The 27,256-nt window shown below is 46.8% G+C and overlaps 3 protein-coding genes across 9 annotated transcripts in view; 1 reads left to right on the top strand and 2 right to left on the bottom strand.

Moving 5' to 3' along the window:
• Positions 1-13,403, bottom strand: part of FAM161B (FAM161 centrosomal protein B) — a 38,173-nt gene extending 24,770 nt beyond the window's left edge. The window contains exons 1-9 of one of the 4 annotated variants that reach the window (XR_005064309.1): positions 13,287-13,403; positions 10,374-10,693; positions 9,058-9,605; positions 7,158-7,504; positions 6,575-6,702; positions 4,374-4,538; positions 4,047-4,146; positions 2,518-2,660; positions 1,015-1,507 (exon numbers count right to left, since the gene is read on the bottom strand). Coding sequence is in view for 3 of the 4 variants with exons in the window: in XM_037031104.1 (XP_036886999.1) it covers positions 1,369-1,507; positions 2,518-2,660; positions 4,047-4,146; positions 4,374-4,538; positions 6,575-6,702; positions 7,158-7,504; positions 9,058-9,605; positions 10,374-10,693; positions 13,287-13,355 (1,959 nt within the window). In the remaining variant the exon portion in view is untranslated. Of the gene's footprint in view, positions 1-682; positions 1,508-2,461; positions 2,661-4,046; positions 4,147-4,373; positions 4,539-6,574; positions 6,703-7,157; positions 7,505-9,057; positions 9,606-10,373; positions 10,694-13,286 lie in introns of those variants that run through there. The other 3 variants (XM_037031104.1, XM_037031106.1, XM_037031105.1) reach the window with 3 other exon arrangements.
• Positions 13,404-13,627: 224 nt separating this feature from the next.
• On the top strand, positions 13,628-23,641 carry COQ6 (coenzyme Q6, monooxygenase). Its single transcript, XM_037031509.1, has 12 exons — positions 13,628-13,839; positions 15,279-15,413; positions 16,825-16,883; positions 17,181-17,304; positions 19,440-19,570; positions 20,266-20,373; positions 20,456-20,518; positions 20,715-20,822; positions 22,342-22,544; positions 22,622-22,737; positions 22,907-23,073; positions 23,512-23,641. The coding sequence occupies exons 1-12, from the start codon at positions 13,674-13,676 to the stop codon at positions 23,539-23,541; spliced, it is 1,410 nt and encodes a 469-aa protein (XP_036887404.1). The 5' UTR covers positions 13,628-13,673; the 3' UTR covers positions 23,542-23,641.
• A 252-nt stretch (positions 23,642-23,893) lies between these two features.
• Positions 23,894-27,256, bottom strand: part of ENTPD5 (ectonucleoside triphosphate diphosphohydrolase 5 (inactive)) — a 41,806-nt gene continuing 38,443 nt past the window's right edge. For 2 of the 4 annotated variants that reach the window (XM_037031398.1, XM_037031396.1), the window contains one exon: positions 23,894-27,175. In XM_037031398.1, coding sequence (XP_036887293.1) covers positions 27,089-27,175 — 87 coding nt within the window. In that variant the 3' untranslated portion in view covers positions 23,894-27,088. The remainder of the gene's footprint in view (positions 27,176-27,256) is intronic. The other 2 variants (XM_037031397.1, XM_037031395.1) reach the window with 1 other exon arrangement.

Here is a 27,256-nt window from a genome sequence, read left to right as displayed (position 1 = left end):
GAGCTCAGGAGTCTTAAGGAGCGTGACACAAACATCTTCATCTCTAACCAGCAGACCCAGAGCACAGTCCGCAGAGCACCGCTCTGTCATCACAGGACGGACCGTGTCTGAGTCTGGAAAATGGGCAATAACAGATACTTTGGAATTTTCCCAGGGAGTCAGAGAGAGAGAGAGAAACTTGCTCCCATTAGAGTGGGCACTCTGCTATTATCCTGTCTCTTCAGCTGCTGAGAGAGAATATCTAATTACAGTTGGTGAGAAGAAAAGTTTTCCAAGGACCAAGTACTAGTAGAAAGTCATGCCTTCAGAGGAGTTTCAGATTTATTTAAGATAGATGGGCCTTGTGCTAACACATACACACATGCGCTCAGGTCACATTCCCAATAGAGAACGGGAAAGAACTGTTTTAAATGACATGTATAATCATCCTGGGGTATCTTTGTCACAGGAAGGATACCAATCTAATAATGTAGATTGAGTTCATGTCCATTACTTGTCTTCTTAAAATGCCACTTTTACTTGTTACAGCCTTTTATGCCAGAGCAGTTGTTCTCAGCTGGGGACATTCTGCTCCCCCTCACCCCCCTGGGACCTTCGGCAATATCTAGAGACGCTTTTAGTTGCCACAACTGGAGGAGTGTTACTGGCGTCTAGTGAGTAGAGGCCAGGGATGCTGCTAAACTTCCTCCACCTGGCAAAGACTCATTGGGCCCAAAATGTCAACAGTGCTGAGGCTGACAAGCCCTGGGCTAGAAGTTGCAAACTTGTCAACCCCCAGGTGTTTTATTTTGCCCATGCAATAGTCCCAGGTAATTATTATTTATTTTCAGAGTTTATTTATTCACTTTTAGAGGGGAAGGGAGGGGGGAACATCAGTGTGTGAGATAGGCATCGGTCAGCTGATTGCCTTGCCCCTAATGGGCCCTGGCCCGCAACCCAGGAGTGTGCCCTGATGGGGAAGCAAACTGGTGAACTTTCCGTTTGCAGGCCGGCACTCAGTCCACGGAGCCACACCAGCCAGGGCATTTTTAACTTAGTCACCAATGTGTGGGTTTCTGGCTTCTGTTGAAAATGCAGTTGATCTGGCAATTCTAGGTCTGTATTCCAGCAGAGGATCCTACTGTTGTCTCACAGCCGGCCCCTCTGACCCACTTACTTTCTGACCAGCCTTGGAAGCATTTATTGCGCCCTTTCTTCTGTCCTCACGTCTAAGTGCGAGGCACAAAGTAAGGACACTTAACTCGGCTCTGCTCCTTCCACCCTGAGCTGCTCCACCTGGATTTGCTTGAACGGAGTTGGTGCCTGCCTGATTCAACCCCACGCTGGCTGCTTAATAGTACAGAAAAGCAGTAATTTTAAGAGCACTGATTAAGCAAGTGATTTCAGATTATCTAGCAATTCGTAAGATAGCTCCTCATGTTCTTTCTTGGGGCTTGTAGGCTGTTCTAGAGATTCTTCCAAATCCTGCTGTGGATTTCTGATCCCTTGTTTTGTAGTTTCATGGGTGCTGCAGAGTAAATCAAAACATGAAAATTTTTTAATTAAAGCATTATGTAAAGCTTACAGATGGTCTCAACATTTGCATTATGTATGATGTAAAAGGAAATTTCTAGGTGGAAAATGGGGACAGGAAGTAGGGGAAGGGGCCATTAGGATTTAAGAAACAAAACAATATTGGAGATACTGTGTTTTCTCCCTTTGACTTATACGATCTCAATGGTGGGGGTGGTGCTAACGACTCATTTTTAAAGAGTGCTAGAAAGACAGTTTTATCATTTTATGGGAGGTAAAAAATATACATAGCTTTTCTTTTTTAAAAAATATGTTTAGCCCTGGCTGGTGCGGCTCAGTAGATTGAGTACCACCAGCCTGCAAACCAAAGGGTCACCAGTTCAACTCCCAGTCAGGGCACATGCCTGGGTTGCAGGCCAGGTCCCTAGTAGGGGGCATGCAAAAGTCAACCACACATTGATGTTTCTCTCCCTCTTTTTCTCCTTTCCTCTCTCTAAACAAATAAGTAAAGTCTTTTTTAAAAAAAAATGTTTATTTATTTTAAAGAGAGAGGAAGCGGGAGAGAGAAACATTGATCGGTTACCTTTGGTAAGCACCTTGACCAAGGATTAGACCTGCAACCTAAGTTTGTGACCTGACCAGGAATCGAACACCCAACCTTTTGGTGTACAGGACAACACTCAAACCAACTGAGCTACACTGGCCAAGGCTATGTGACTTCAAAAATGGAGTGGAAACACTTTTGACTGATGGCATTGGACCTGGAATGGAAAAAAGATGTTTCAAATTTTAGGAATCTAGTTCTTATATACAACGATGATATTCTCAGCTGCACTCATCTCCACATTAAAATGTGTTATTTCGAGATCTCTGGATGGTATTCTGTAGTTACAGGATAGTAACTCAAAATGCGAATGGCTGTTCTGAAGGTTCCTGCCAGGGGCATTACCAGGAGCGGCACCTCAGAGAGCTGCAGAGTGACAGCAGCACGCTGGGTTACAGCACCTGGGGTCATCGGGGACTCCTGACCGCTCCTTCCACTGCACGGCCCTGGTGCCCTGCACCTGGTTCTTCACAAAGTCTTCGTCCAGCCCCGCCTGCTTCAGGGTGTCCTGATACCGTCGTTCCACTTCTTTCCTGGCAAGGTCCTGTGGAATGGAAATCCGTCTGCCGGAGCTGTCGGGTGAATTACTTGATATCCTTACAGTACTGCTCACACACACCGCCCCATTAGTGGGTACATATTTTTGCCTAGAAACTACCTGAACATTAAAGATGTAGAATCTTATCTGGTAGGTCTCAGAAGGGGCCCGCAATTCTGTATTTCTAACAGTCCCAAGAGATGCCAGATATTTATTAGAGAGCCACACCTTTGAGAAGCAAGACTTCAGTTTTTGGAAGACCAAGTGAGACCGAGATGAAAACGACGAACTGAAAACTGAAGATTTACAAGGAACCAAACATCATCAGGGACATTAAAACATTAACAAAACAAGCTGCACTAACAGGATAGGTGGTCTGCATGTGGACCAGAAAAGATTTTTCATTTGCTTTAAGTGTTTGAGAGTAAAATCCTGTCAAGTACTTTGCACTTTTTTCTAGAGTTGTGTAAAAAACTGTTGATCTCTGAGCATGAGCTTGCTTAAAAAAATTAACATGAAGAGAGAGGTCAGCATGAGAGTTCTGGAACAATGCAAGCAGCTAAGTAAATCCGAGACAGTCCAGTGTGTGACAGGCACGTGGGTGGGAAGGAGTGGACCCAAGAAAGGCCTAGGTAGTGCACTGGGCGTAAGGTGGAGACAATACCCAGCATTTGGAACCAGGTCACTAGGGAACCCCAACTTTTGTCAAACTCGGGAGAGGAGAGTGATCCTCAGAACCTGATGGTACCCAAAGCTGCCCGAGATGGTGGCCTTCTGAAAGCTGTGCAGGTAGCTCCAGAGCTTAGGGAGATCTCAACTGAGTCCGACTTCCCTAAAAGTCTAGAGAACATGTTAAAATGATTGTTCCAGCCTGAAAGGCACTTACTCTGGAAAGCACCCAGGGTGCTTGTGAGCATCCCAGTCCTTGAAGACCTAGAAATGGGCCCCGGGTCTTAGGGCTGCGGAAGCCCGGGGCACCAGCACCGCAGGAAGAGAGCCGTCTTCCCAGCACTATGGGCAGTGGCTCCAGACTGGATTTTCAGTCACACCAGTAAGTGAAAGGTGCCCCGACTAGCACAGCCAAACTGTCCCCGTGTGTCTGGGATCTAACGGCTGCTCTGAGTCAAACCGAAAGCTAGACTCAGGTGAAAACTCCAGGAAGTGAAATACCCCATTATAGATGCCTTGGAGTCCAGTCTTGGGTGAAATTAGCCCAACAACATCCACTATTATGCTACTCACTGTGGGGAGAGATGGTAGTAAGAAAATGGGCCCAATTTAGAATTTTTCTGAGACTCAAGGAAATGTTTAATGCTCAGAGAGTAAACTTCATAATTTCTAAGAGCCCTTTCATCAAAGACATAAAGAAAATGAATGGTGATTTATTCTTACCTTAGTAACTTGTTCAAAGAGATAGGGCCTCGTTTGTATTCTCTTTTTCATTTCCTCCAGTTCTTTCTTATACTCTCTTACTCTTTTACGGTCATTGTTCCTGGGATTAACAAGATTTTTAAAATCAGTCTTTTTCTAATCCAGAATACCCTTCGTTCCAATTAGGCAGAGTGAGACCCATGGACGTAAATTCCTCACTGTGCCTGGCAAAACCCACGATGGTGCAATTAGAGGAGCCCACCCTAATAACCCTATTTTGCCGATTTCAAGGTCAATGATATGTTAGACCCCAAGACAGCCCACCCTGCACACATAGAGGACACTGACCGGTTTTCCTTCAGCTTTGCTTTGAACACTTCCTGCAGGCTCTTGTGGGGGTCCATGGCTTTCACGCGCAAGGCCACAGACTTAGACATGGCTTGACGCTGCTTTTTGTGCGCCTCCAGCCACTGAGTGCTCTCATCTGCTTTGTCCCTTTTTTCAAGTGAACTTCTACAGGGAGGAGGCAGACAAAGAGTACAGATGACCAACTTGGGTATATTTAAACGCAGTCTTAGTAACCTCCCTGGAGCGTCCGTGTTTACTGTGAGTGGGGTGGGTAATTTACCTCCCCGGCATTTCGGAAAGATGAAGATTCTGGCATTAAATGCTGGGGCACATGACACCTTTGCAGCACTCTGGATACAGTGATATTCTGTCCCAGAAGTTCGCTCACTGAACAGAAAAGCCAGTTAAAATATACTTACTTAAACAGCCAAACATTCTGGCTCGTGGCCTATCCAGAAGCAAACTGCAAACAGCTACCTACCACTTGCTGAGCTTCCTACCCTGAACTAGTGCAGACAACCTGCAGGTGCTTTGTATCCATCATCTTGTGTAACCCTAACTGCCCTAGGAACTAAGAACCATGAGGACTCTTTTTATCGGTGAGGAGACATGGCCTCAGCAAAGGTAAGCCACTTGCTCGGAGCCACCCAACGTTCCAGTGGGACAGCCGAGATTAGAGCCAGGATACCTGACTCCCTCGCCTCTGCCCTCGGTGTATAAGCTGTGCTATAACCAGGGGGCTGGACAGTGCTTGGATGCATGGTCCTGTGGGAATACAAATCTGCATTCTCTACCGAAAAGTGGAAATGGACCTCTTTGATGCAGTTTGGGGTCACCCTGTAGCAGCTGGTTTCTGTGATTATTTGATGTGGTACTGTGGAGAGTTCCACCAAAAGAAAAAACAGCCAAGACTCCTGCATTTGGGTGATTACACTCAAATGGACAGATTAGGAAGGAGGACATTGAGGCTTAATCTGGTAATATGTCAAACTCCCTGTTTTCAAGGATGTCTGTGGACATCCTCCATAGGTGGGCCAGCCTCTGGCTCCTGACACCTATCTTACTGGGACCTCAGGATACTGAGGCATTTAGACTTGATTCAGTAGCTCTATGAGATTTGAGGAAAGGGGGGAATATCCCTTGGATTCTAAGTACATTTCTACAATCTGTCGTGGGTCTTAAAGGGCCAGGCTGGCTCCACGTGCTCCTGTGAGCTGCGTGGGGAAGCACTGAGATGCTCGTCCGCTGCTTGCCTTGGCTCAGAGGCCTCGTGGGGGAGCTCTTGCGAGCTCGATGAGAACAACACCTGGACAGAGTGCAGTCAGAATTCAAAATAAGGAGGCACCTGGACCCAGCCGGTGTAGCCCAGTGGATTGAGCACGGGCCTGTAAACTAAAGGATCGTGGTTCGATTCCCAGTCAGGGCACATGCCGGGGTTGCAGGCCAGTTCCCAGCAGGGGATGCACAAGAGGCAACTGTACATTGACATTTCTCTCCCTCTCTCCTTCCCTTCCCCTCTAAAGATAAATAAACTCTCTTAAAATTTATTTTTTAAAAAAGGAGGGGCCTGATTCCCAACTGACTTCTGATGGCTCTCCAAGATGAGCCTCAGAGAATCTCAAATAGGCACAACGGATGCCGCATCTTCTCAGTGGCAGGGTCAGCCTCCCATCCTCATGCTTCTCTGAGCTGCTAATGGCTTCCTTCCTCTTTCATCTGTGGGTCTTCACCCATATTGTCCTCTCCATCTGGAACCTTCTTTCTTTCCAGGCTTGGGCTTATGCCTCTTTCTTCAGCTTCCACCTTAAACATCTATTACGAGAGACCCCTGCCCCGGGTTTCCCATTGCCCCCCAAGTCCCCTGTACTCCCTTGTCATTGTACTATCACCAAATAAGGTAGTTGCTTCTTTGCTTTTCTGTATTTCAGACTAGACATTAAACCCCAGATTTCACAAGGCATCTCCACCTTAACGTTGTGCCTGGCACAGAGTAAGCCCCTGTGGGTACTTTTTGAAGGACAGCCAGGTGTTTCCCAGCATTAAGTGTGGGGGACCACGTGTGTTTCTGTCCTGACCAGAGAATTCCCTTCCACCCTTTCGGGCCTTTCTGACAACAGGAGAGGAGGCCCAGCAGCAGGGTGACTTCCATCACCTGGGCCACGATCTGAGCATTATAGGTCTCCTGCAGCCTGACCACTCACCTGACTGCAGACTCCCTCTTCCTGGTGGCATCTGTGATGTGCACAGGCAGGGTGTTGGCAGAGAGGGAAGTGAGGCCACTCAGGGAATGACTCCTGGGCCGGGGTGTGGCGGGTACCCGTGGAGAGTCCTAGAGGGAACGGAGGCTGGTGTTGGTGGGAGAGCATGTGGGATTAGCTTGTACCTTAACTGGAATCAATTTCAGTGAAGGACTAGTCAGACAAGAATCTCTTCTCTTGGGATTAAAGCAAAGGCTAATGAGATCTCAAGTTTAGGAACTGGGACAGACCTGGATATCAATCCTGAAGTTTTTCATCAAGTGAGAAGAGTTCTTTGGAATGGGCATAGGGACCTAACAAGTGATCCCAGCTCCCTGCCTTCCACACCTGCTCACACTTATTTCTGCAACTTCTCTAGGGAGGGGGAAGCAAAAGAAGTATTCTTGTGGTCTTAAGTTTATAGGAATTGTGAGTCTGTGGATCTGGTTACACATGAACTGGTGTTTTTAAAAAAATTAGAAAAATGCCTTGATTTGGGGCCTCAGAATGCGCCCCCCCCCACCTCCACAACTGCCTGGGCTCTCACCTCCCTCCCTCCAGTGGTGGCAGAATCACAGGTCCGCCTAGTGCGACACAGGCTGGCGGTCCTCAGCAAGAAGGGCTTGTTGCGAGTCACCTCTCGGGTGTCCCTTCCCCTGGCAGCTCTTCTCTGGAAGGCTTTGTAAAGGGCCTCATAGTCAGGGATGGCAGGGTTCACCCGAGGCTGGAATCCAAAGTCCGTGTGCAGAAACGCAAGCTTTTCCTCCTGCGTCCGGGTGGCCGTGCGGGGCCGAGGGTCAGCTGTGCCATTGGGGGCCGTAAGGGGGGAGGAGGCCATCTGGAGCATGTCTAGGGCCCTCGTCTGGATGCGAATTTTCCTGAGGAGCTCAGCTTCTGCGGAGAAAAACCAGGCCAGTGGTGAGTGAGAAGGGACCGAGACTCACACCAAAAGGTTTGGCGAATGTTCTCTCTTCCAAACACTAGTGGTGATGTGCTGGAGCCGATGGTTAACTTCTTAGGAATTTCGTGAGCCAGTTGACATCATGTGGGAAGCCTGAAATTGGCCACAATCGGCCTATTTATATCATGGAAAATGGCAATTGCTACAAATTGATTTGCTACAAATCAATTGCTACAAATCTTTTTCTTCCCGGAGAGATGATTAATAATTGTTGACCAGAGCACCACCGCCAGGGGCCAATCAGGTGGCAGAATCAGCTACCATCACATTCACTGAGTGTTTTCTGCGGTTCCTCCTTCAGAGATGAGCAGGAAGAATAGGTCAGTCACCTGCTCCTCTCCTGGGAATCTGGATCTTAGAGAAAGCCCGACCACCCACCCAAATGCCCAAGCCCACTGCCCCAATCATTCTGGACTCCTCCCTCCCTCATCTCATCAGCCACCTGTTCTGCCGTCTCATACTTCTTTAACCTGTCTTCAGTCCCATCTCTTTTCATCATCCCTGCTCTTAATTTCATAATTTCTTAACTAAAATGTTGAAATAGCCTCTTGTTAGATCCACGTCCCTCCAGTCTTGCACCTCCCCCTCAGCATCTCCGCAGCAACCAGAGCCATCTTCCTGAGCTGCAAATCTGGTCGTGCTCACCCTGCTGAAACCCCCACTGGCTCCTTGGTGTCCTTGGGTGAAGTCCAAACTCCCTCCCACGGCCTGCAAGGCCCCAGGTCTAGCCTGCATCTGCCTCTCCCCTCCCCACGCTCCCTCCTCTCTCGCCCCTCTACCTTTCCATCCCCCAGAGGGGCTCAGCTTTCTCTTACCTCCACACTATAGCTGTGCCTGGTACACTCTTCCTCCTTGTCATGTTTACACAGCTCATCCTGCAGGGTCAGCCTCAGAGCTCACTCTCTCTAGGACCCTAACTGCTCACCCCTCACAATAGCCTAGGTTAGGTCCCTCTGTTATATGGAACCCCCTGGCTTCCTCCTGTAATCCTTGCAAATGGCTTGTCACAGCTGTGATTGTGTGTCTATAATCTGTCTCCCTGCCATGTGTCCATTCAGCCTAGAATAGTGCCTGGAGCATGGCACATGTTACTGAATAAACAAGCAAGCCTGAGTCTCTTATTTGAGCTATGCTTCTTGAAATGAGCACTTCACCAGGGTGAGGGGGGGTGGGGGCTTTCCTCAGGGACAGCTGACTAGTGGCTGTCTCATTGGCTCTCTGCTCTCACATGTGTGCTGCTGCGGAGGCCTTGCATCCACTCACTGAGGGAGAGGTCAGCGGGACAAAGCTGGGGGGCCCTGCAGGACCTCTCCTTGTTCCTTGCTCCTTACAGGGCTTCCCCTTAGATAGACAGACCCAACCCTATGCCCTGGCCTGCACTGAGCATGGGCTCTAGCAAGTCTACCTAAACAGTTCATCTCCAAGTCAGGCTGACCCCCAGGGCACCCCCAGGCAGGTGGCAGCAAGCGGGCAAGGATGTCTTTACCCTGGAGTTTGTCCCCAAGGGCTGGCTCCAGAATGGACCTGGGGATCCTTCTGGTGGCTTTCTGCTTGGGGACCTTGGCCTTGGCAGTGGCAGCCAATTCCTTCTGTTGAGTGGCTTTTCGTTGTTCCTCCTTCTCCAGGAAGCTGAAGGGTTTTAAAGAGGAGAGGAGCAGTTCCTTCCTCTTCTGGATCCCTTCCTGCCTTCGGGCCTCATTACGCTCCATGATTTCCTGGTAAAGGGGCAAGTAGACATGCGCAGGCACCGGTTGTGCCCGGAACTGTCGGTGGCACTCAGCCTCCTCCTGGCCCTGCCTCTGGGCCTGCTGCCTCTCAGGCTCAAAGGAGGCTGGTGAGGCCAGCCACTGGGCCTTTCTCCGGGCCTCGCGCACTGTCATACGGAATGGCTGAGGGACAGTGATGGAAGATGCCCAGGAGCTGATGCTTCTGTGCTGGGAAGGAGGCCTGGAGCCTGCAGGTGGCTGGGACTGAAACTTGGGAATGTCGGAAGGTACGTTGCTCAGAGAGCTGCAGCGTCGTGTGGAGCCACACCTGGAGGGAGAAAGCAGCTGCCCTGTACTTGGAGGACAGGACAGCCAAGGGGCCTGATTCCTCCCAGATCCTCCTGCCTGCTCCTCCCTTCCAACAGGCTGCATTTAGCTTCCTGGCCTAACATCACAGAGCCACAGGCCTCTAAGCCTGTGCCTTTGTCAACCTGTCTGCCCTCCTTCCCCCAGGCCATCTAGCAGCCTTAGTAAGTAGTCTCTTCTCAGAAGTGATCCAAGGATTGCCACTTAGCACTCAAATTTATTTTCATATGGGGGACAGTGCAATGGTGCAGAGCAGGGCTTAGGAGTCAGACAGAGCCAGGTTCGAATCTTGCTCCAAAACATTACCAACTGTGTGACCTTGAGCAAGGTTCTTTTGGAACCTCAATTCCTCATCTGCAGAATGACAAAAATAACAGCTACTTAAAGGGTTATTGGGAGGAAAAAAAATATTAAGTGAAATGAGATAAAGTGTACATACATCTAACAGGGGTTGGTCAAGGTCAATGTACCTTGCTGTCACTCAGGTAGGTAGTGTGTTTGAGAAAGGCATCACCTAAGCAATCCCAATGCTTCAGGTAACTAAGTGTTACCCAAGGTGATTGAGAACTGCTGGGTAGGAATCAGAACACATGTTTGGACCTGAAAGCTGGTTCTGCTGCAGCCTGGGTAAGTAGCCACTTGCGGAAACAGTCTTGGCTTTACTGAGGAAGAGGAATGTGACTTGGGCAGAGCTGGACAGCAAGGGAGCTGCTGAACCGCAGTGCCTTACCTCGGAGCTTCGGGATCCTGGGCCTGTGGCTTCCCCCTGCCTTTGTCTCGGAAGAAACTCTCCAGGTCCTCATCATCTTCAGAGAGGCTCTCATCACTGTCTGGCTCAGACTCACGAGGGGATTCTGATGGACACCATCTGCCTTTCTGCTTTAGCGCTTGCAGGGTCTCGTAAAAGCTCCCAAGTGAGTCAGGAGAAGTAGAATCTGTCTCCTCTAGGCTGAGGAACTCATCAAGTTTGCCAGCCCTCGGCAAAACCAGCCCATTCCCAGACAGCTCCTCTTCTGCCTCTGTGTCTGAGGAGGATTTGGGAGGAAATATCTAAAATGAAAGAATAGACTGAGGTCAAACTATAATTTCAACTGAATTCAAACAGAACCATTAATTTCACCTTGAATAAGCCTGTGTATTAGGGACTTGGGAGGAACAAAGTAAAATAAGATGTGTTTGTTGCTCTAAAGAAATTTCTCAAGTTAGTGTATGGAGTATGCTTGGTTGGAGGTATCAACCCCAAGAAAGAATGTAACAGCCAAGAAGGGCTCCTTGTGGTGAACTGGGATCAAATTCATAACCAGAGTGTAGCAGCCATTGTTTACAGAGATGCACAGAGTATCAGGGAACAGCTGCAGGCTGAGCTGCCTGCACTGTTTCTGCCATCTGAGCTGACCCTTATAATAGTGCTTCTAGGACTGTAATTCAATGGGCTGAAGACCTACCCTGTCCAATTGGAGCTGTGCAACTATACCCTTATTTGCATATTTACTGACCCATCATAATAGGTGAACTCTATGGACTAATCAAACTGTGTACACTTGGATTTCTCATTTGCACAAAAATTGATCAATCAGGGACCAGAGGGAAGACCCTCCTCTATATAAGGCAGCCTTGTGCCGTGGCTGTGTCGTACAGGTTTGCAAACTGAGCTGCAACATTTGAGCTGTTTTACTGAATGGAATCTCTCCTGGACTGCACCCCAGACTGGGAACTTCGGTTGGCACTGAATTGTGTACCTACTCTATACCACGCATTCTGCCCCCTCATACTCCGTGATGCTGGCCACACTTCGGACCTGTCCAACTTGGGTTTTACCAACTTTTGCCATCCTCCTTTTCCTGTTTCCACCATCTACACCTCTGCTTTCCTCATATTCTAGTTGATTTCCACTGTGTCACTAGGAGTGGATAATTAACAGGCGAGACAATGTGGCATAGCTGAATGAGCAATGTCCTAGAATCTGGGAAACCCAACTGGGTTCAAATACTCCATTCCTTAAGAAAATATGTATCAGGTGATTACTATGTACTAGGCATTGTAGTGAGAACAAGACAAGGTCTCTACTCTCAAGAAGCTCACATTTTAGTGAAAGGAGACAGATGCTATAAGTGAAAGCCATAAAACAGATTGCAGAGTGACGGAGTGGCTATGGGAAGCTTTCTTTATATGATGGGCTACAAAAGCCCATCAGATAGAAACTACATATATCTATGTAGAGATAGACATATATTGTGATACATGTGTATACTTGTACTATAATCAGAGTTGGGTTTATTAATTTGCTGCAGTAAACCACGGAAAATGCTAGACATTGGGAGGGGGTAGCTTTCACTAAGAGAGTGGGGGAGGGGCTTCTCCTGGGTAATTCTGATGAGCGTTAGGGGAAGCAGGGATCAACTCTGGATCAATGCTGCCGTGAAGAGGGAATAATTTAGTAAGTGGATGATTTAGCAATTTTTATTCGAAAGGTGACAAGAACAAAGTGGGACCAGTTAAACAACTGATAAGGGGTCTTAGGCATCTTACAGGTCCCTTGTGGTTTGATGAGAAACACCGTTTTCTGCTGGTCTTGCCGCTGGCCTCATCTGTGTCTATTACAGTCTGAGTTGTCCTTTCTCAGCCCCAGGATGATTTTTACTTTCTCACTGTGGAGGAGTTTTGGGCTGACACCTGATTGATGAGAAGGAGCCACCCTTGCTCAGATCTGGTGTGAGTGGTTTCTGGGTTCAAGGAACCTCAAAGGCCTCGAGGCAGAGACCTGAGGCAGGAACAAACATGACTCTTGAAAGAGGACTAGGGTGGCTGGAGGACTGTGGCACGAGACACCCACAGATGGGCGGGCATGGTGGTGCCAGGACAGGACTAGAGGCTGACCAGTCCTGCAGCTGAAAACCAGCTGGAGCAGGCTACTGCAGGCTTCCAGGTGACCTTGTGATGATTTTACTGTGTTCTCTAAGGTCCAGCTCTACCGCTGAAAAGAGCGCTGGACTCTGCGTCAAAGGCATGTGTGTGCTCTAGCCCTCACTCCACTACTGAAGAGTGTGTAGTCTTAGGAAAACTTCCTTTTTTAAATGACATTATTGAGATATAATTCACATAGCATGAAATTCATGTAATGCACTTATTTAAAGTGTGCGACGGTTTTAGTATATTCACAGAGCTGTGCAGCCATCACAACTTTAGAAGATTTTAATCACACCCAAAGCCAATCCTGTTTTCCCAATCCTCCCAACTCCTCCCCACCTCACCTTCCTCCTCACCCCAACACTCCCTGGCCAGCCCTAAACAATCATCACTCTACTTTCTGTTTCTATGGATTTGGAGGCAAATTTCTTAATTTCTCTTAGCCACAGTTTTCTATCTTACAAAATGGAGACAACAATCGTACTATTAGACCTAGGGTAGTCGAGAAGACAAGCGAAAACTGAGAGGGCCATTGATTGCTATGGTTCTACAAAGAACCTGATGTGAGGCTCAAGGGGTTCGGGTCAAGAGTTCATAAACACTGACAAAGCAAATCCCACGCCCCTCGGGGGCACGCCCCGGCCGTCTGTCTCCAAGGCAACATCAAACAGTCTCCTCTCAGGGATCCCTTTCCGCGGCGCATACCTGATTCCTCCCCTTCTCCTTCCCTCCTCACCTGAAGGTTCCGAGCGCCGCCGGAGACTCCCGCAGGCCTCCCCACAGTCATCTTCTCCTCGGGGTGCATACACACACACAGAAGCTTAGATGACAGCAGCAACTGCAGTCGCTGCGGTGGCTGTACGCATTAAGCCCCGCCCACTTCTTAGTTTTGGGTTCTGATTGGCTCCCAGTCGGATGCATTAACCAGTCCCTGCCCAGGGAGCCTCCAACCCCTCCCGACCAAGAAGGCAAGGATCGCTTTCCGATTGGCCTATTCTTTTTGCCCGTTCTGTTTCCGGTCCGAGACCGCGGGTCTGAGGCGGCCAGTGATTGGAGGGCTTTGCTCTGGAAGTGCTATGGGAGGCGGACCCGCGAGGTGCCGAGTGCGGCGCGAGTCAGAACCATGGCCGCTCTCTTGGCCATTAGCCGATCGGGGGCTGCACCTGCAGCTCCCTGGAGAGGCCCTCTAGTCCCCTGTCGGAGGTGGACGGGCGCCCTGGCAGACACCGTGTACGATGTGGTGGTGTCGGGTGGAGGCCTGGTGGGCGCCGCCATGGCCTGTGCCTTGGGTAAGCGCATCCAAGGCCAGCAGGGTCGGGGAGCAGGGCTGTGGAGGAGCGGTGAGGATCGTGAGGACCCTGGCACAGTTCCCAAAGTCTGAGGGTTGTGGATTCCCTCCAGAGAAGCTCCAGGCCCCAGGGCAAACTTTTGGTTCTTAGGCGTTCTGAAGGGTCAATAGTGAGAGGACCTCAGGACCTTCCACCTTGTAAGGAAACAGACCTCAGGGTTATTTAGTTATGGGCACTGTTGGAAGCAATAAGGCATTGTTGCGTTGGGTTGGGTGCTTTTTGTTTTTTAACAAACAGCTTCATTGAAATATAATTTGCATACCACAAAGTCCATCTGCTTGCCACAATTTTTGTAATGTATTGATTTTTAGAGAGAGAGATGGGAAGAGGGAGAGAAACGTCGACTTTTTGTCACTTATTGATGCATTTGTTCATTGGTTCTTCTGTGCCCTGACCGGGGATAAAATCTGCAGCCTTTATGGTGTTCCGGTTTTATCAACTCTAAATCAACTGAGCCACCTGGACAGGGCCAGGTGGAGCCTATTACTAACAAATACCTCCTGGGGTGGGGATCTGAAGACCACACTTTGAAAATGAGAACCACTGGAAGGAGTTTAAGTGACTTGGAATGACTTTACCTGTTAACTTTTTATACCACCTTATATATATATATATATATATATATATATATATATATATATACACATACACTTTTCATAGACAGTCATGGTGTGTGTGTGTGTGATGGTGGGAAGCAGAATCTAGTAATCCGGTCACATTTTTTCCTCCTTTTTTGGCAGTAGCAACTTACTGCTTATTTTTTCACCTATACCCTCTGAGACACTGTGGAGGGACTGACTGTAATATGCTGCAGACACCAATAGTGGACTCTCCGAGTCTCCGTTTTCCTTCTGCATACAATGTTTCAGGACCAGATTTGTAGGCACAATTGTCTTATTTTTTGCCCCCCTTTTCTTTTATAGACCCTAGTTCTTTATCCTTGGTTTAATCTTGAGGCCACAGCGAATTTTGCTTTTTAACTACATTGTTTTGTTGAATAGGATTTGCAACTCTCAGTGATGTAATACTTTGGAGATGGGACATACCTACCTGATTTCTAAATACTACAGTTTTTTCTTTTTTTACTTCATTCTTTCTAGGCAATTCTGTTGGCTCGTTATGGGTTTTGCCATCATTTGCTTCTTTGCAGACAGCAGATGTTGGACTGTCTGCAGAAGCCTTACATTGGTTGCCAGTGTGATTTGCATGTTGAAATGGTGGTACAGTATGTTATTCCTTAGGGCTCTGCGCAGTGTTTCCTTTTTGTGTGCCCTGTAAGAAATTTGTATCCAGTTTGTTGCTTCTCTTGGAAATGAAAAAAAAATTAAAATTTTGATTTTCCTAAAATGATACAAAATTTTTCTTTCTTTTTTTTTTAGGATATGATATTCACTTTCATGATAAGAAAATCTTGTTGCTAGAAGCAGGTCCTAAGAAAGTGTTGGAGAAATTGCCAGAAACATACAGCAATAGGGTCAGCTCCATTTCCCCTGGCTCAGCAACCCTTCTCAGTAGTGAGTAGCACCTCCTTTCTCGTAGAGCCAATTTCTCTTGGCTTTCCAGTGTGCCCCATAGGGCGGAGTCATCAGAGCATCTGGTGAGGGGGGAGCCCACTGAGATGGGTGGGAGAGAGAGGTGGGGGTTGGTAGTCTGGTGCATAGTTGAAGATGAAGGCCTCTGAAATTGTTAATGTGCCAACTCCCAGTCTGAGGAAAACATCTCGGATTTGTGGGTCCATCGTGTTGACTTCATTTGTAATGTTGGGTCATTGTGAACTGGTGGAACTAAAACTATATGAACTAATTATGACCATTCACTTCTAGTAGCAGCACTCTCCTCATTCCCAGAGTTGGCCCTCTAGGGCACTAGAGAGCCTGCGTAATAAATGCTTTTGGTGGGGGCGGGGGGTATCCAGCCTTTTGTCATGTCTAGGCCACACATTAAATACATTGCAACATGTAACCACACAAAAAAAATCTCATAATGTTTTAAGTAAATTTACTATTTTGTGTTGGGTCACATTCACAGCCATCCTGGGCCACAGGCAGCCAAGGGCCGTGGGGTGGACACCCCCGAAGATGGAGATGCACGTGTGCATGCAGACCATTGTTAACCCATCGTCTTAGGTCTCTGCCAAATTTCCTGCCCTAGGGCGTCCAGTCTAGACCCACTCTATCTAAAATGTGGACTCTTGTATCACTCTAGCCCCTTATACCACTTTATTTTTCTTCATAACACTTACTGCTACCTGACATTGTATTATGTATTTGTTTCTTATTACAAATAATAAACTACATTGTCGGCTACAGTAGGGAGGGGGGACTTTTCCATTCAGTTTCCCACTTTTAGCCCAGTACCTAGAGTTGTATCTGGCACATTGAAAGGCCTCTATAAACACTTCCTCAGTGAAGGAATCTCCTCCGTGTCATGAAGTTCAACAAAAAATAGTCTTTATCCATAGAATTTATAACTTCAATAGGGTGATAAAGAAAAAAGAACAGTATGGCTTTGGTTTTTCTGTTTATTTCCCCTATTTTATTTATTTATTTTTAGAGAGAGGGAAGGGAGGGAGACAGAGAGGAAAAGAAACATCACTGTGTGGTCGTTCTCACGTGCCTCCTACTGGGAACCTGGCCCACAATCCAGGCATTTGCCCTGACTGGGAATCCAACCGATGACCCTTTGGTTCACAGGCCAGCACTCAATCCCCTGAGCACAGCAGTCAGGCCTAATTCCCCCACTTTGATGTGATTTGACCTATTGATCATGAAAGCTGGGTCTTTTTTCATACTGTATAACCTGAACTGGGGAGCAGAGTAGCTTAGCTTCGACCATCAAACAGGACAGAAAACAACCTCCAACTTAACAAGATGGAGGGACCTGGGCAGGATGCTGTGGCCTCTATATACATCCTTTCTTTTGTAGGTTTTGGTGCCTGGGACCACGTCTGCAACATGAGATACAGAGCGTTCCGGCGAATGCAGGTGCTCCCATGTCCCTGTTGGCGAGATAGCTTGGTCTGTCTTGTGTCAAAATACTGGAGTCCGCATTCTCTAGGTGTTCTGCGAATGTGGGAAGAATCAGACAAAGTTCACACTCGGTCTAAGGAAGTGGAGGGGAACACTCCCAAGAGAATTTTCTTCTCACCTTATATCCTGCCTGATGGACTGGCAGACTGATTTTTCTGCTTCTGTCCCTGGGGAACACAGTCCTCTGTTTCTCGTTGGGGTGCTGTGTCCTTTCCACGGGTTGTAACCCAGACCTCCCCTTTGTATTTCCAGGTGTGGGATGCCTGCTCAGAGGCCCTGATCATGTTCGATAAGGATAACTTAGATGACATGGGCTACATCGTGGAGAACGACGTCATCATGCACGCTCTCACTAAGCAGCTGGAGGCTGTGTCAGGTGAGGCGCCCATCCCTCCCATCTTCCTTTTGTTCTCTGGAGGGTGAACTGCTTTAGGATTATTCTTGGACTTACTGGAGGAAAGATCCCTGTTACAGATACTGAATGTCCACCACAAGGAAACATTCTGGTACTTCTGTCAGGGTTGTTCTTTTTCTTTTTTCTCGTTTTTCTTGTACAGAATTTACATACCATAAAATTTACCCATTTTAAGTGTTCAACATTGTTTATTACATGTGTAAAGTGGGGCCCCCATCACCACCATATTATTTTAGGACACTTCCGTTACCTGCGAGGTTTCGCACCTGTTTCTGATACTCCCCACCCCACCCCTGGCCCGTGGCCCCACCTGTCCACTTTTCTGTCTGTCAGGGCTTATTTGCTCTGGACGGTCACAGAGACAGACTCATACCGTTTGTGTTCCTCTGTGTCTGACTTCTCCCACGGACCTCGTCTTTGTGCTTTACTCTTGTCATAGCTCGAGCCGGCGCTCCGTTCTTTGTCATTGTCTAATGTGTTCCCTAGCATGGGTAGACCGCGTCTGTTTATCTGTCCAGTGGCTGGTGGGCATTTGGGTTGCTTCCACTCATTGGTGATTGTGAATAGTGCTGTGAACATTTGTGTACAAGTTTTTGTGTGGACGTAAGCCTTCATTTCTTCTGGGTGAAAACTTAGGAGTAGAATTGCTGGTTATATAATAATGCTGTTTAACATTTTCATAAACTATGAAAATGTTTCAAAGAGGCTGTACCATTTCACTTTCTCACCACCAGAACAGGGTGGGCAGAAGTAGGTTTATAGTTGTATATGCAAGTTTATTCTGGTATTACTAATTATTGTATTATTTTCCATATAAACAGTTGTATACCTACTTTTGCCCAACTCTGTATATAAGGGTTCCAATTTCTTCACATACTCACCAATACTTTCCCTGCCCTTAAAATTTTTTTTAAAAAATTGATTTTATAGAGAGAGAGAGGAAGAGAGGAAAGGAGAGAGAGAAGGAGAGACATTGATTCGTTGTTCCACTTACTTACACATTCATTGGTTGGTTCTTGTGTGTGCCCTGAACAGGGATCAAACCCACAACCCTGGCCTATCAGGATGATGCTCTAACAACGGAGCTACCTGGCCAGGGCCCTCCCCCTTCGTAAAAAAACTATAGGCATGCTGGTGGCTGTGGACTGGTATCTCATTGTAGTTTTGATTGTATTTCCCTTATGACTAATAATGTTGAGCATCTTTCATGTGCTTATCAGCCATTTGTACAGGTATGTCTTTGGAGAAAGGTGTATTCAGAATCTTTTGACCACTTTAAAACTGGATTATGTGTCTTTATTTTTGAGTTGTAAGAGTTTTTTATATATTCTGGATATGAATTCTTTCTTTGATACATGATTTGCAAATATTTCAGGGTTCTAGAGAGAAAAATATTGCAAGCAACTGAAATGCTTCTTGCTGTGAGACAGTAGTTCTCACCCATGTGGTGAACTTCTGTGTGGCTTTTCAAGATAATTTAGATCTAATATTTAGTCATTTAGAAATGTGTCCCATAATATATTGGTGAAAAGTAGCATGTGTCACATGCTCCCATTTGTGTGTGTGAGGGTGTGTGCGTGCATATACAGCCCTGGGAAATTGCTTGGAAAGCTGTATTGGCAAAGCTTTAATTGGAGTTGTCTCTGAATGGTATAATTAGGGGTGATCCCCCCACCCCCATTTTAAACCTGTGTGCAGACTTTCACAGTGAGCGTGTCTTTTTTATGATCAGATAAGTGGGAAGAAAAATATGAAACTGATTGATTTTCCCACTGTTTTCTCCAAGAGCAAGAGTACACATAGGCTGCCTGAGGGTGGAGTGAGTTGGAGGAGCTGGGGCGGGCAGTGCATTGAGAGCTTGCTTTCTGTTTGACACTGGTTTGTCCGTCTGGGTTTTGTCACTTACCAGCTTTCAGACTGTAGCACCAATCACAGGATTTTTTTTTTTGGTTTGGCTTTACATCTTACTTTCTTGTTTAGGAGTAAATGACAAGAGACAGCTGTCTTGGGACCATGCTTCAGTTTGGTTAAGTTCAGTCTCAGCCTGTGTGGACCACCTTACTAATGCTTTGTTTTCTCTCTTCTGACCTCCCTAGACCGAGTGACTGTTCTCTACAGGAGTAGAGCCACCAGCTATACCTGGCCTGACCCCTTGTCCACGGCAGGCTCCAGCCCTTGGGTCCATGTTACCCTAGGTGATGGCAGCACCCTCCAGACCAAATTGTTGGTAGTTGAAAATTCTTATTTTGCCAGGGGTTTTGCACGTCCACATCTTACCCTCAATTCTGGGACCTCTAGTTTTACAGCTAAGCAAGAGTTGATGTTAATTTTAGGCAAAGCTTTTGGTTATAAGGACCAGTACCCACTAAGCCAGCTCAAGATGGTCTTGTTGTAAATCCTATACAGGACGCATTCCCCTGGACCATCTTAGGTCATGAAATAGAGGACAGCTGGCTTCACAGGGACAGGAACCAGAGTGTCAGAAATTGAGGCTGTCCTCTCCCTCTCGAGAGTCCTATAAGTTCCTCATCTCCTTGCCTCTTCCATGTTTTTCTTTTCTCATCAGCTTCCCCTTCCCCTGGCAGCCATTCCTCACCTCCCAACAGGACTGTTCAGCTCTAGGCCTGCCTGTTGCTTTCTAGCTCAAATGGCAAGAGGACTTGGCTGAGTTTCTTTACCCTATGGCTGACACCTCACGGATCAGATGTCCAGCTGCCGTCCATTGGCTGAGGCTGGGGTCCCATGTGTAGGGCTCCCCTTCAGGGGCTGTCAGTGAGGCAGGCGCGGTAAAAAGTGGCCGGCCACAGACAGGCTTGCTCACGGTTAGAATTGGAGAAATCTTTAGGAGGCAGAAGCAAACTTCTAGAACAGTTACATTGATGAAAAGATTGTCAGACTTAGCAGGCTCCCCTCTTCACACAGATTGGTGCAGATGGTCACAACTCAGTGGTGCGGCAAGCTGCTGGAATCCAGAATGTTAGCTGGAACTATGACCAGTCTGCTGTGGTGGCTACTCTGCATCTGTCAGAGGTAAGGTCCTGAGCCCACCGTCTGGGGCCCGGCGGGTGTTTAACATGTGTACTTCTCACCAGACCTGTTCTCTCTGTGACAGGCCACAGAGAACAATGTAGCCTGGCAGAGATTTCTTCCCTCTGGGCCCATCGCTCTGCTCCCGGTAAGGAGTCCTTCTGGCTTGTCTGCTTAAACGCCTCCGGCCTTCCTCTTTTTAGGACTTCATTTTCTCTTAGTCTTGTTCGGGTTTTAGGCAAATTGCCCCACACTAGCTTTATCTCCCCTTCATGCCTTTAGGCCTGAGAGTGTGCATGAACAAAATTTTAGCCCTTAGTGTTGGTGGTGTTCTTTTGTGGCAGCTCACAGACACCTTGAGTTCCTTGGTGTGGTCCACGTCCCATGAACACGCAGCAGAGCTGGTGAGCATGGATGAGGAAACCTTCGTGGATGCCATCAACTCCGCCTTTGTGAGTGTCAGCTTGTCCGCCTGGTGATGTGTTGCAGGGGTGGGCACAGGAAGGTGGTCTCGAGTAGGAAGAAGAAAGAGCCAGCCAGCTGCCCTTTCGTCACTGGAAGGCTGGGTCTGGACTCCATGGAGGATCGGTGCCTTGTGTGTTCTTTTGGGGGTCATGTGTTGCTGTTACGTCCATTGAAATGGCTACCGTGGTGGTAGCATTGGCCTTTTTTGAAGCTGTAATACTTGGATAATCTTGATCAGCTCTTAAGTCCTAGGTATCTGAACCTTTGAAGCCAGATTCGTCAGAAGGGTTTTGGAGATGGGCTTAGCATATTTCACTAGGGAGCTTGAAAGTAAGCTTTAGATAGACATGGGTTCAGTACTGGTACTAACATTAATCTGAACAGTGGAAATACTCTTATCACCCTCTCAGGGGTCAGTCATAATAATAAAAGTCTAAATAAAGACTTGAGGTGAGAGACTATGTACAGTGCTTACAATGTACCTTGTACATTATAGGTGCTCAACAAACATTAATGATTATTCTCTAGTAATACAGTTTTTACATAATATGGCACAGTATTTTTCAAGTTTGCTATATTTATCTAAATTCACTAATAGTAAATTGGTAACATTTATTGAGCACTTGATGTGTCAGGCACCAGTGAAGAGTTTCACTTGTGTCTTTGTATTTAAATCTGTGACCCTTTGAGGTAGGTACTATTAATGTTGCTCATTCAGAGATACGTAACTTGCCCCAGGTCACACATCTAGTGCAAAGCTGGGTTCTGAGATGAGGCTGGCCCTCGAGCCTGCGGTTTAAACCAGCAAACTCTGCCACCTCACTGATGACTTCACACTGAAGAGCTTAAGCTTCACTGCTTGGTAGTAGCAATAATGAAAGGGACTGAACGTACTGCAGTGGCTTCCAAGGTAAATGGTACCCTCCTGTGGGTCACTCAGCACATATCCCTGGGACAGGCCTTTGCAGTACATTCATTTAGCAATAATTATGAGTGCCTTCTATGCAAACGGGTCTGGAGATAGACAAATAAGACACGGTCCCCACTTTTAGGAAGCTCATAGTCACGTGAGGAGAAAAGTACGTGGCTATTTCGATGCAGTGGTAGAAGTGTGAGGTGAACACCCACAGGAGTTCAGAGGGGGTTTACGAAAAGAGCTGACAGCCTCTGGCGAGATGCTGGTGAAGCAGAAGTGGGAGGACATTCTAAGCAGAGGGGTGTGTCGGAGGTTAGAGGATGTCATACACTGTGGCTAGTGCAGTTGGCGGTGGGGACTAGTCAAAGGTCAAGCTCAGAGGCAGGCAGGGGCAGCTCAGGAGCAATTTGACTTGACCCTAAAACCCATGGAGAGTGCTGAGAAGCTGTGTTTTGCATGTATTTGAGGCATTTGTCACTTGTGGTCCAGATCATTTTAGGCATGTTAGGTACCATTACCCTTGTTGAATCTTTAACTCCCTGCCAGTCACTGATGCAGTTTCCCATTGTTTTGTGGCTGACACTACTCAGTGGAGTGATGCTAACCACACGGACCTCGTCGACTCGGCCAGCACCGTGCTGCAGTATGCTGTGGCCTTTCTGAAGCCCACCAAGGTCTCAGCTCGCCAGCTGCCTCCTAGTGTTGCCAGGGTGGACGCCAAAAGCCGAGTACAGTTTCCTCTTGGGTTGGGACATGCCGCTGAGTATGTCCGGCCTCGGCTGGCACTCATCGGGTAAGATCGTAGCAGAGCAGGGCTGCTCCCCTCACTCGGTTGCTGGAAACCACACCTAAACTCTGATTTGTTCTTAGGGATGCAGCCCACAGAGTCCATCCGCTTGCAGGACAAGGTGTCAACATGGGCTTTGGGGATGTCTCCAGCTTGGTCCATCACCTCAGTATTGCTGCCTTCAATGGGAAAGACTTAGGTAAGGATCTAGGTACTTCAGGGAAGTATCCAGAAGTCATGTAGTTAGGGAGGATCAGGGCCCTGAAGTGTCCCTCAGTAGCCAGATGTGGTGGACATAAATGTACGTGGTTTTCTAGAAGAAAAAAACGTCACTACTGGATGAGATGTAACCTTCCTCTTTCCTCCAGGCTCCATGAGCCACCTCACAGCTTATGAGACGGACAGACAGCGTCACAACACTGCTCTTCTGGCTGCTACTGACCTGCTGAAGAGGCTCTATTCCACCAGTGCCACTCCGCTTGTGCTGCTCAGGACGTGGGGCTTGCAGGCCACAAATGCAGTGGTGCCACTCAAAGTAAGAGGTCGTGCACGGCTCCCTGACAGGCTTGGTCACTCACTGAGCATGACTTCGCCAAGACCTGATTTAGTTTCTTGGCTATAAAGTTCTTTTATCTTCCCCAGTGGTTATGAGCAAAAAAGTTCCTGGTGGGCCTATCGGTGTGAGGGCCCATCCAAGTAGTAACTTTATATAGTATAAGGAAGGGTTTAAAATAGTACATAGACACTTTCAAAGGTAAAGATGTTTCAGCTCCTTTGGCTGCTTGGTCAGCCTTTTTCCCCCGGAGAAATACCCATTTAAAGACATTTTGGAGGGACTTTCGGGAAAAGTATCTATCTGGGACTTTTGCTGAGTTTTTGCTTTATCACTTTGGACACTTGCAAGTATTTTCTCCACCTGCCCGCACACCTTCCAGTGCCAGAGGATCACTCACTTCATTTCATTTCTCTTTAGGAACAGATTATGGCCTTTGCAAGCAGATGAATGCTCCTCTTCTGGACATTGTTGAAGAGCGATGAACACTTTTCCCAAAAACATCACATAGTTTCAAGATTTAATTTAATAAATTTACTTTTTATTAGCATTCTCTAGTCTCTTTTTCTCCCCTATTTCATGGGCCCATGGAGTCCCAGTAATGAGTGGCTTGCTGTGAGGAGGGCATATAAAATCAAGCCAAGAAAAATCAGCATTTCTTCTCAATGCTGAAGAAAGACTAGTATGATTTTTGTTGAAAAGAGCTTTTTATTACTAAAACAAATTGCTATGGTGCTGTATCATTCATTTTTATTAACAGTCCTTTCTGAAGAAAAGATTTATACAGTTTTTTTGAAAATACTGGTCACAGATTTATACAATTCTTTTCATAAAGAATTAGAAATACTCAATTTATGCATGTTTGTGAGAATTGCTGTTTTAAAACTAACAAATTGCTTTAACCTTTATTGTAGGTGCACTCGACTTTCTGAAAAGAAAACTAAATCTTACTAATGCTCATTGTTACTTCCGTATCCCAGCACCAGATCTCAGTTTTATTTGTGGTTCCTCTCTGGGACTCTGTCTGTCAAGTAATAAAACAGTAATTTCACTGCACAGGTTTGAAGACCGGAGTCAGGAACCACGTCAAAAGGGAGAATCTAATTAGCAGCAGAATTTGTTCATTTGCTTGCAGACTGGGGGCAGCTGGGGGCGCCGGGGAGTTTGAGAACCCCACTTACAGTACCAGAGAGGCCTCTGGAAGAGATGTTTAGATCCATTAGCTTCATATACAGTAAAGAACATTTTGCCCAAAAGTCTGTTTTGAAGATGAAATGAGAAGAAACAGTCTGCAGGGGAGTTTTTCAGACAAGTGTAGAAAAGTTGTAAGATACTAGAGTAAAAAAAAGTGGCAATGTCACAAACATTCCTGGAATTTCAGAAAAAAATGTGCCTAGAATCAAAGATGGCAACTACTGTGAAAGTTGCATGACTATTAGCAGAGTCTAGAAAGGTCACCTGTACAGGGGGGAAAAGGGTCATCTTCCAAAAAAACTGAAAGGTCACCCAGGTAAGGAGAACTCGAACTCTCTAAAAGTCTGCAAATAAAATCAGGCAAGATAGGGAGAACTGTAAGGCACACCTTGCAAGGACCTCCATAACCCACAGAGGATGCCCTTCATATGAGGATGACAAAAACACACCTACGTGCCAGGCCACGTCCTAAGGACCTGAAATACACACACAGAAAAGAAACTTCACCAGCAATATCAGACACAATAGGATTACTTAGTAAGAGGCCCAAAAGGTACACTAAGGGGCAGAAAGGACATTATAGAGAAGTCATTTTCTCTAAGAAAAATTCTTATTCTAAATTGGTTCTAAAATGGATAAACCGGTTCATTCTCCAAGTGTTCTACTCAAGGTGTTCAGACTGTATGTAGATACATTTCTGAAGTTAATGCATCTGTCCAAGAATTCTGAAAGTACTTGGAATGACCAGAGAAGTCTAAGCAGCCTGTGTTGATGAGACAAGCTTCAGATGAAAAAAATGTGACAACAATCAGGGACTCATCAAGCTGGAGGAGTTTTTGGTGAACACAGCTGACCTCTTGGGAAAACAGCTTGGTCTCCATTAGAGAAACTGGTCGCTCCCTAATCATGGGGAACAGCATCTAGCATATAACTGGTTCTAGCACTTGGCCTTTGTGACAAAAAAGGTAAGGGGTCTAGGAGCCATGTGTTACATTAAAGAGGCCACAAAGGACTTGGAGGAATTTTCTTCAAAAGACTCAACAGCTGTGAAAGGAGGGATTTGAGAAGACCACTGAGAAGGCAGAGTGCAGCTCAATGTAAGGGGCGTTTTTGTACCGCCAGTGCGGTGCCAAATGGGGTGAGCTGCCCCAAGATACACCTAACCGGAAGCTGGACCAGCTAGAGGTGTTACAGGAATTCTGCAATACTTAGAAAATTGGATTGTATCTTGAGGCTGTTTCCAAATGTAAAGGTTCTATTTCATTATGTATTAGCATTTTTTGAAGAAGACAATAGGTATAAAGGTGACCATGGCATAATGAAAGGGTGAAGAGTGAAGAAATTCCACATTGAATTTAAAAAACTAAAATTTGGAGGAGGGGGGGTACAGAAATTTGCCTAGTTACTTGCACATCAGATGTTAAATATCTGTTGACTCGATGGAAAAACTTTAAAAAACAAGATTCCCAGGAACTAGTGTGAAGGCCAGGTATTCAGCATTCTGTGAGAGGAGAGGACGTGCGCTGTGGAGGCTCCAAGTGCGGGAGATCCAGTCCCCGCTGGGAAGTAGCTGGGGGTAAAGGGCCGAGATAAATGAGCCGGTCCACAGGAAGATCTTTAAAGCCCAAGAGCACTCAGGTGAGTAAACAAGGAGGTGATGGCATGTAGGGAAGTACAAGATAATGAATTTTATGGAAAATAATTCACAAAATGAAGAGCTCCAAGCATTCAAACTGAAATGGCCAACCAAATCAAATGTTAGGTTATCATCGAGAAAGGGTATCAGAAACCCTCGAACTAGACAAATAATTTAGATGTTAACTAAAATGACCCAGGGCCAGGCAGGAGGAGATACTGCTGTAAACAATAAAAAAACTGAAAGGAGCTGTGATCAAAATACAGATCCTTGAATGGCACAGCCAGAGGCCTCTCACCACAGACCAAAGCTAGGGTATAAATGGATTTCTTAGAAATACAAAGAAAAAAGTTTAGGATGACAAGTTACTATACACAACCTGGAAGGAGGTACTGGCACTGAATGAACACACATGCCTGCAAGGCTAGATATGTTCATTAATCCCACAGTTAACTTATAAAAGTTGATTAAAAGAAGGTGCCCTCTGCAAGGCAGCCACACCCTCCAAAAACGCATCCTTGGAGACTGGATGGCCTCCTTTCTTAAGGCTGGAATCCGTGCAGGTAGAAGTTGCTTTCCATCCTCCTAAGAGTCAGGATGGCTCTCAGCTGGCTGATTGGAGCTAGCACAAAGCAGGACCACACAACCTCAGAGGTGGTAACTTTCTTTCCCCTTGAATTAACATGAAAAACCAAGCCAGATTTTTCTCCTCTTGTAGGAAGGGGGTGTGATAAGGGTGGGACAGGGCAATGTGCAGGGAGGGAGAAAACACTGGTGTTGAAAGGCCATGGAAATGCAGTCAGCCAGCTGAGTTCAGCATGTAAGAGGAAAATTAAAATGTTCAAAGAAATGAGGCACTCAAAGGGTTGAAATGAGTCCCTGGCTTCCCCAAGGTTAAATTCCAAAGCTACTCATTTTGGCTCTCTGGGAAACAAGCACGCTCAAAGATTTAGACCCTGGTACCAGCTGTGCAAGCAGAATGGTTACATCACAGTTCATAGTAGATGTGTAAAATTAAGCTCAAATCTCGAGACCTGTCTACAAAAGCTCCCTCCTCCTGATGAAGCCAGCTGCTGCGTTTCAATCCAGGTGGTTTCCGGATTACCTCAGAGCACAACAGAGTCCTCTCCTTCTCCCTTTGAAAAGGTGGTTGGCAAAGGCTCGGCCTCAGTGGGAAATACCCAGAGACTGCAGCAAGTGAAAGGTGGCGCCCAAGGCCCAGCCGGTCTCTATGTCGTTCACTTTCTTTGTGAGCTGTTACGAAGAGAAAAAAAAAGTCTTCACATTTTCATTCAAGTTCAACTCTAGCAAGCACAACACGGGCAGAGAACTGTG

The sequence above is a fragment of the Sturnira hondurensis genome, unplaced genomic scaffold (assembly GCF_014824575.4).
Source record: "Sturnira hondurensis isolate 20B ecotype Veracruz unplaced genomic scaffold, ASM1482457v3 Scaffold0021143, whole genome shotgun sequence".
Classification (NCBI taxonomy): Eukaryota; Metazoa; Chordata; class Mammalia; order Chiroptera; family Phyllostomidae; genus Sturnira; species Sturnira hondurensis.
This window is presented reverse-complemented; position numbering and strand designations above follow the sequence as displayed.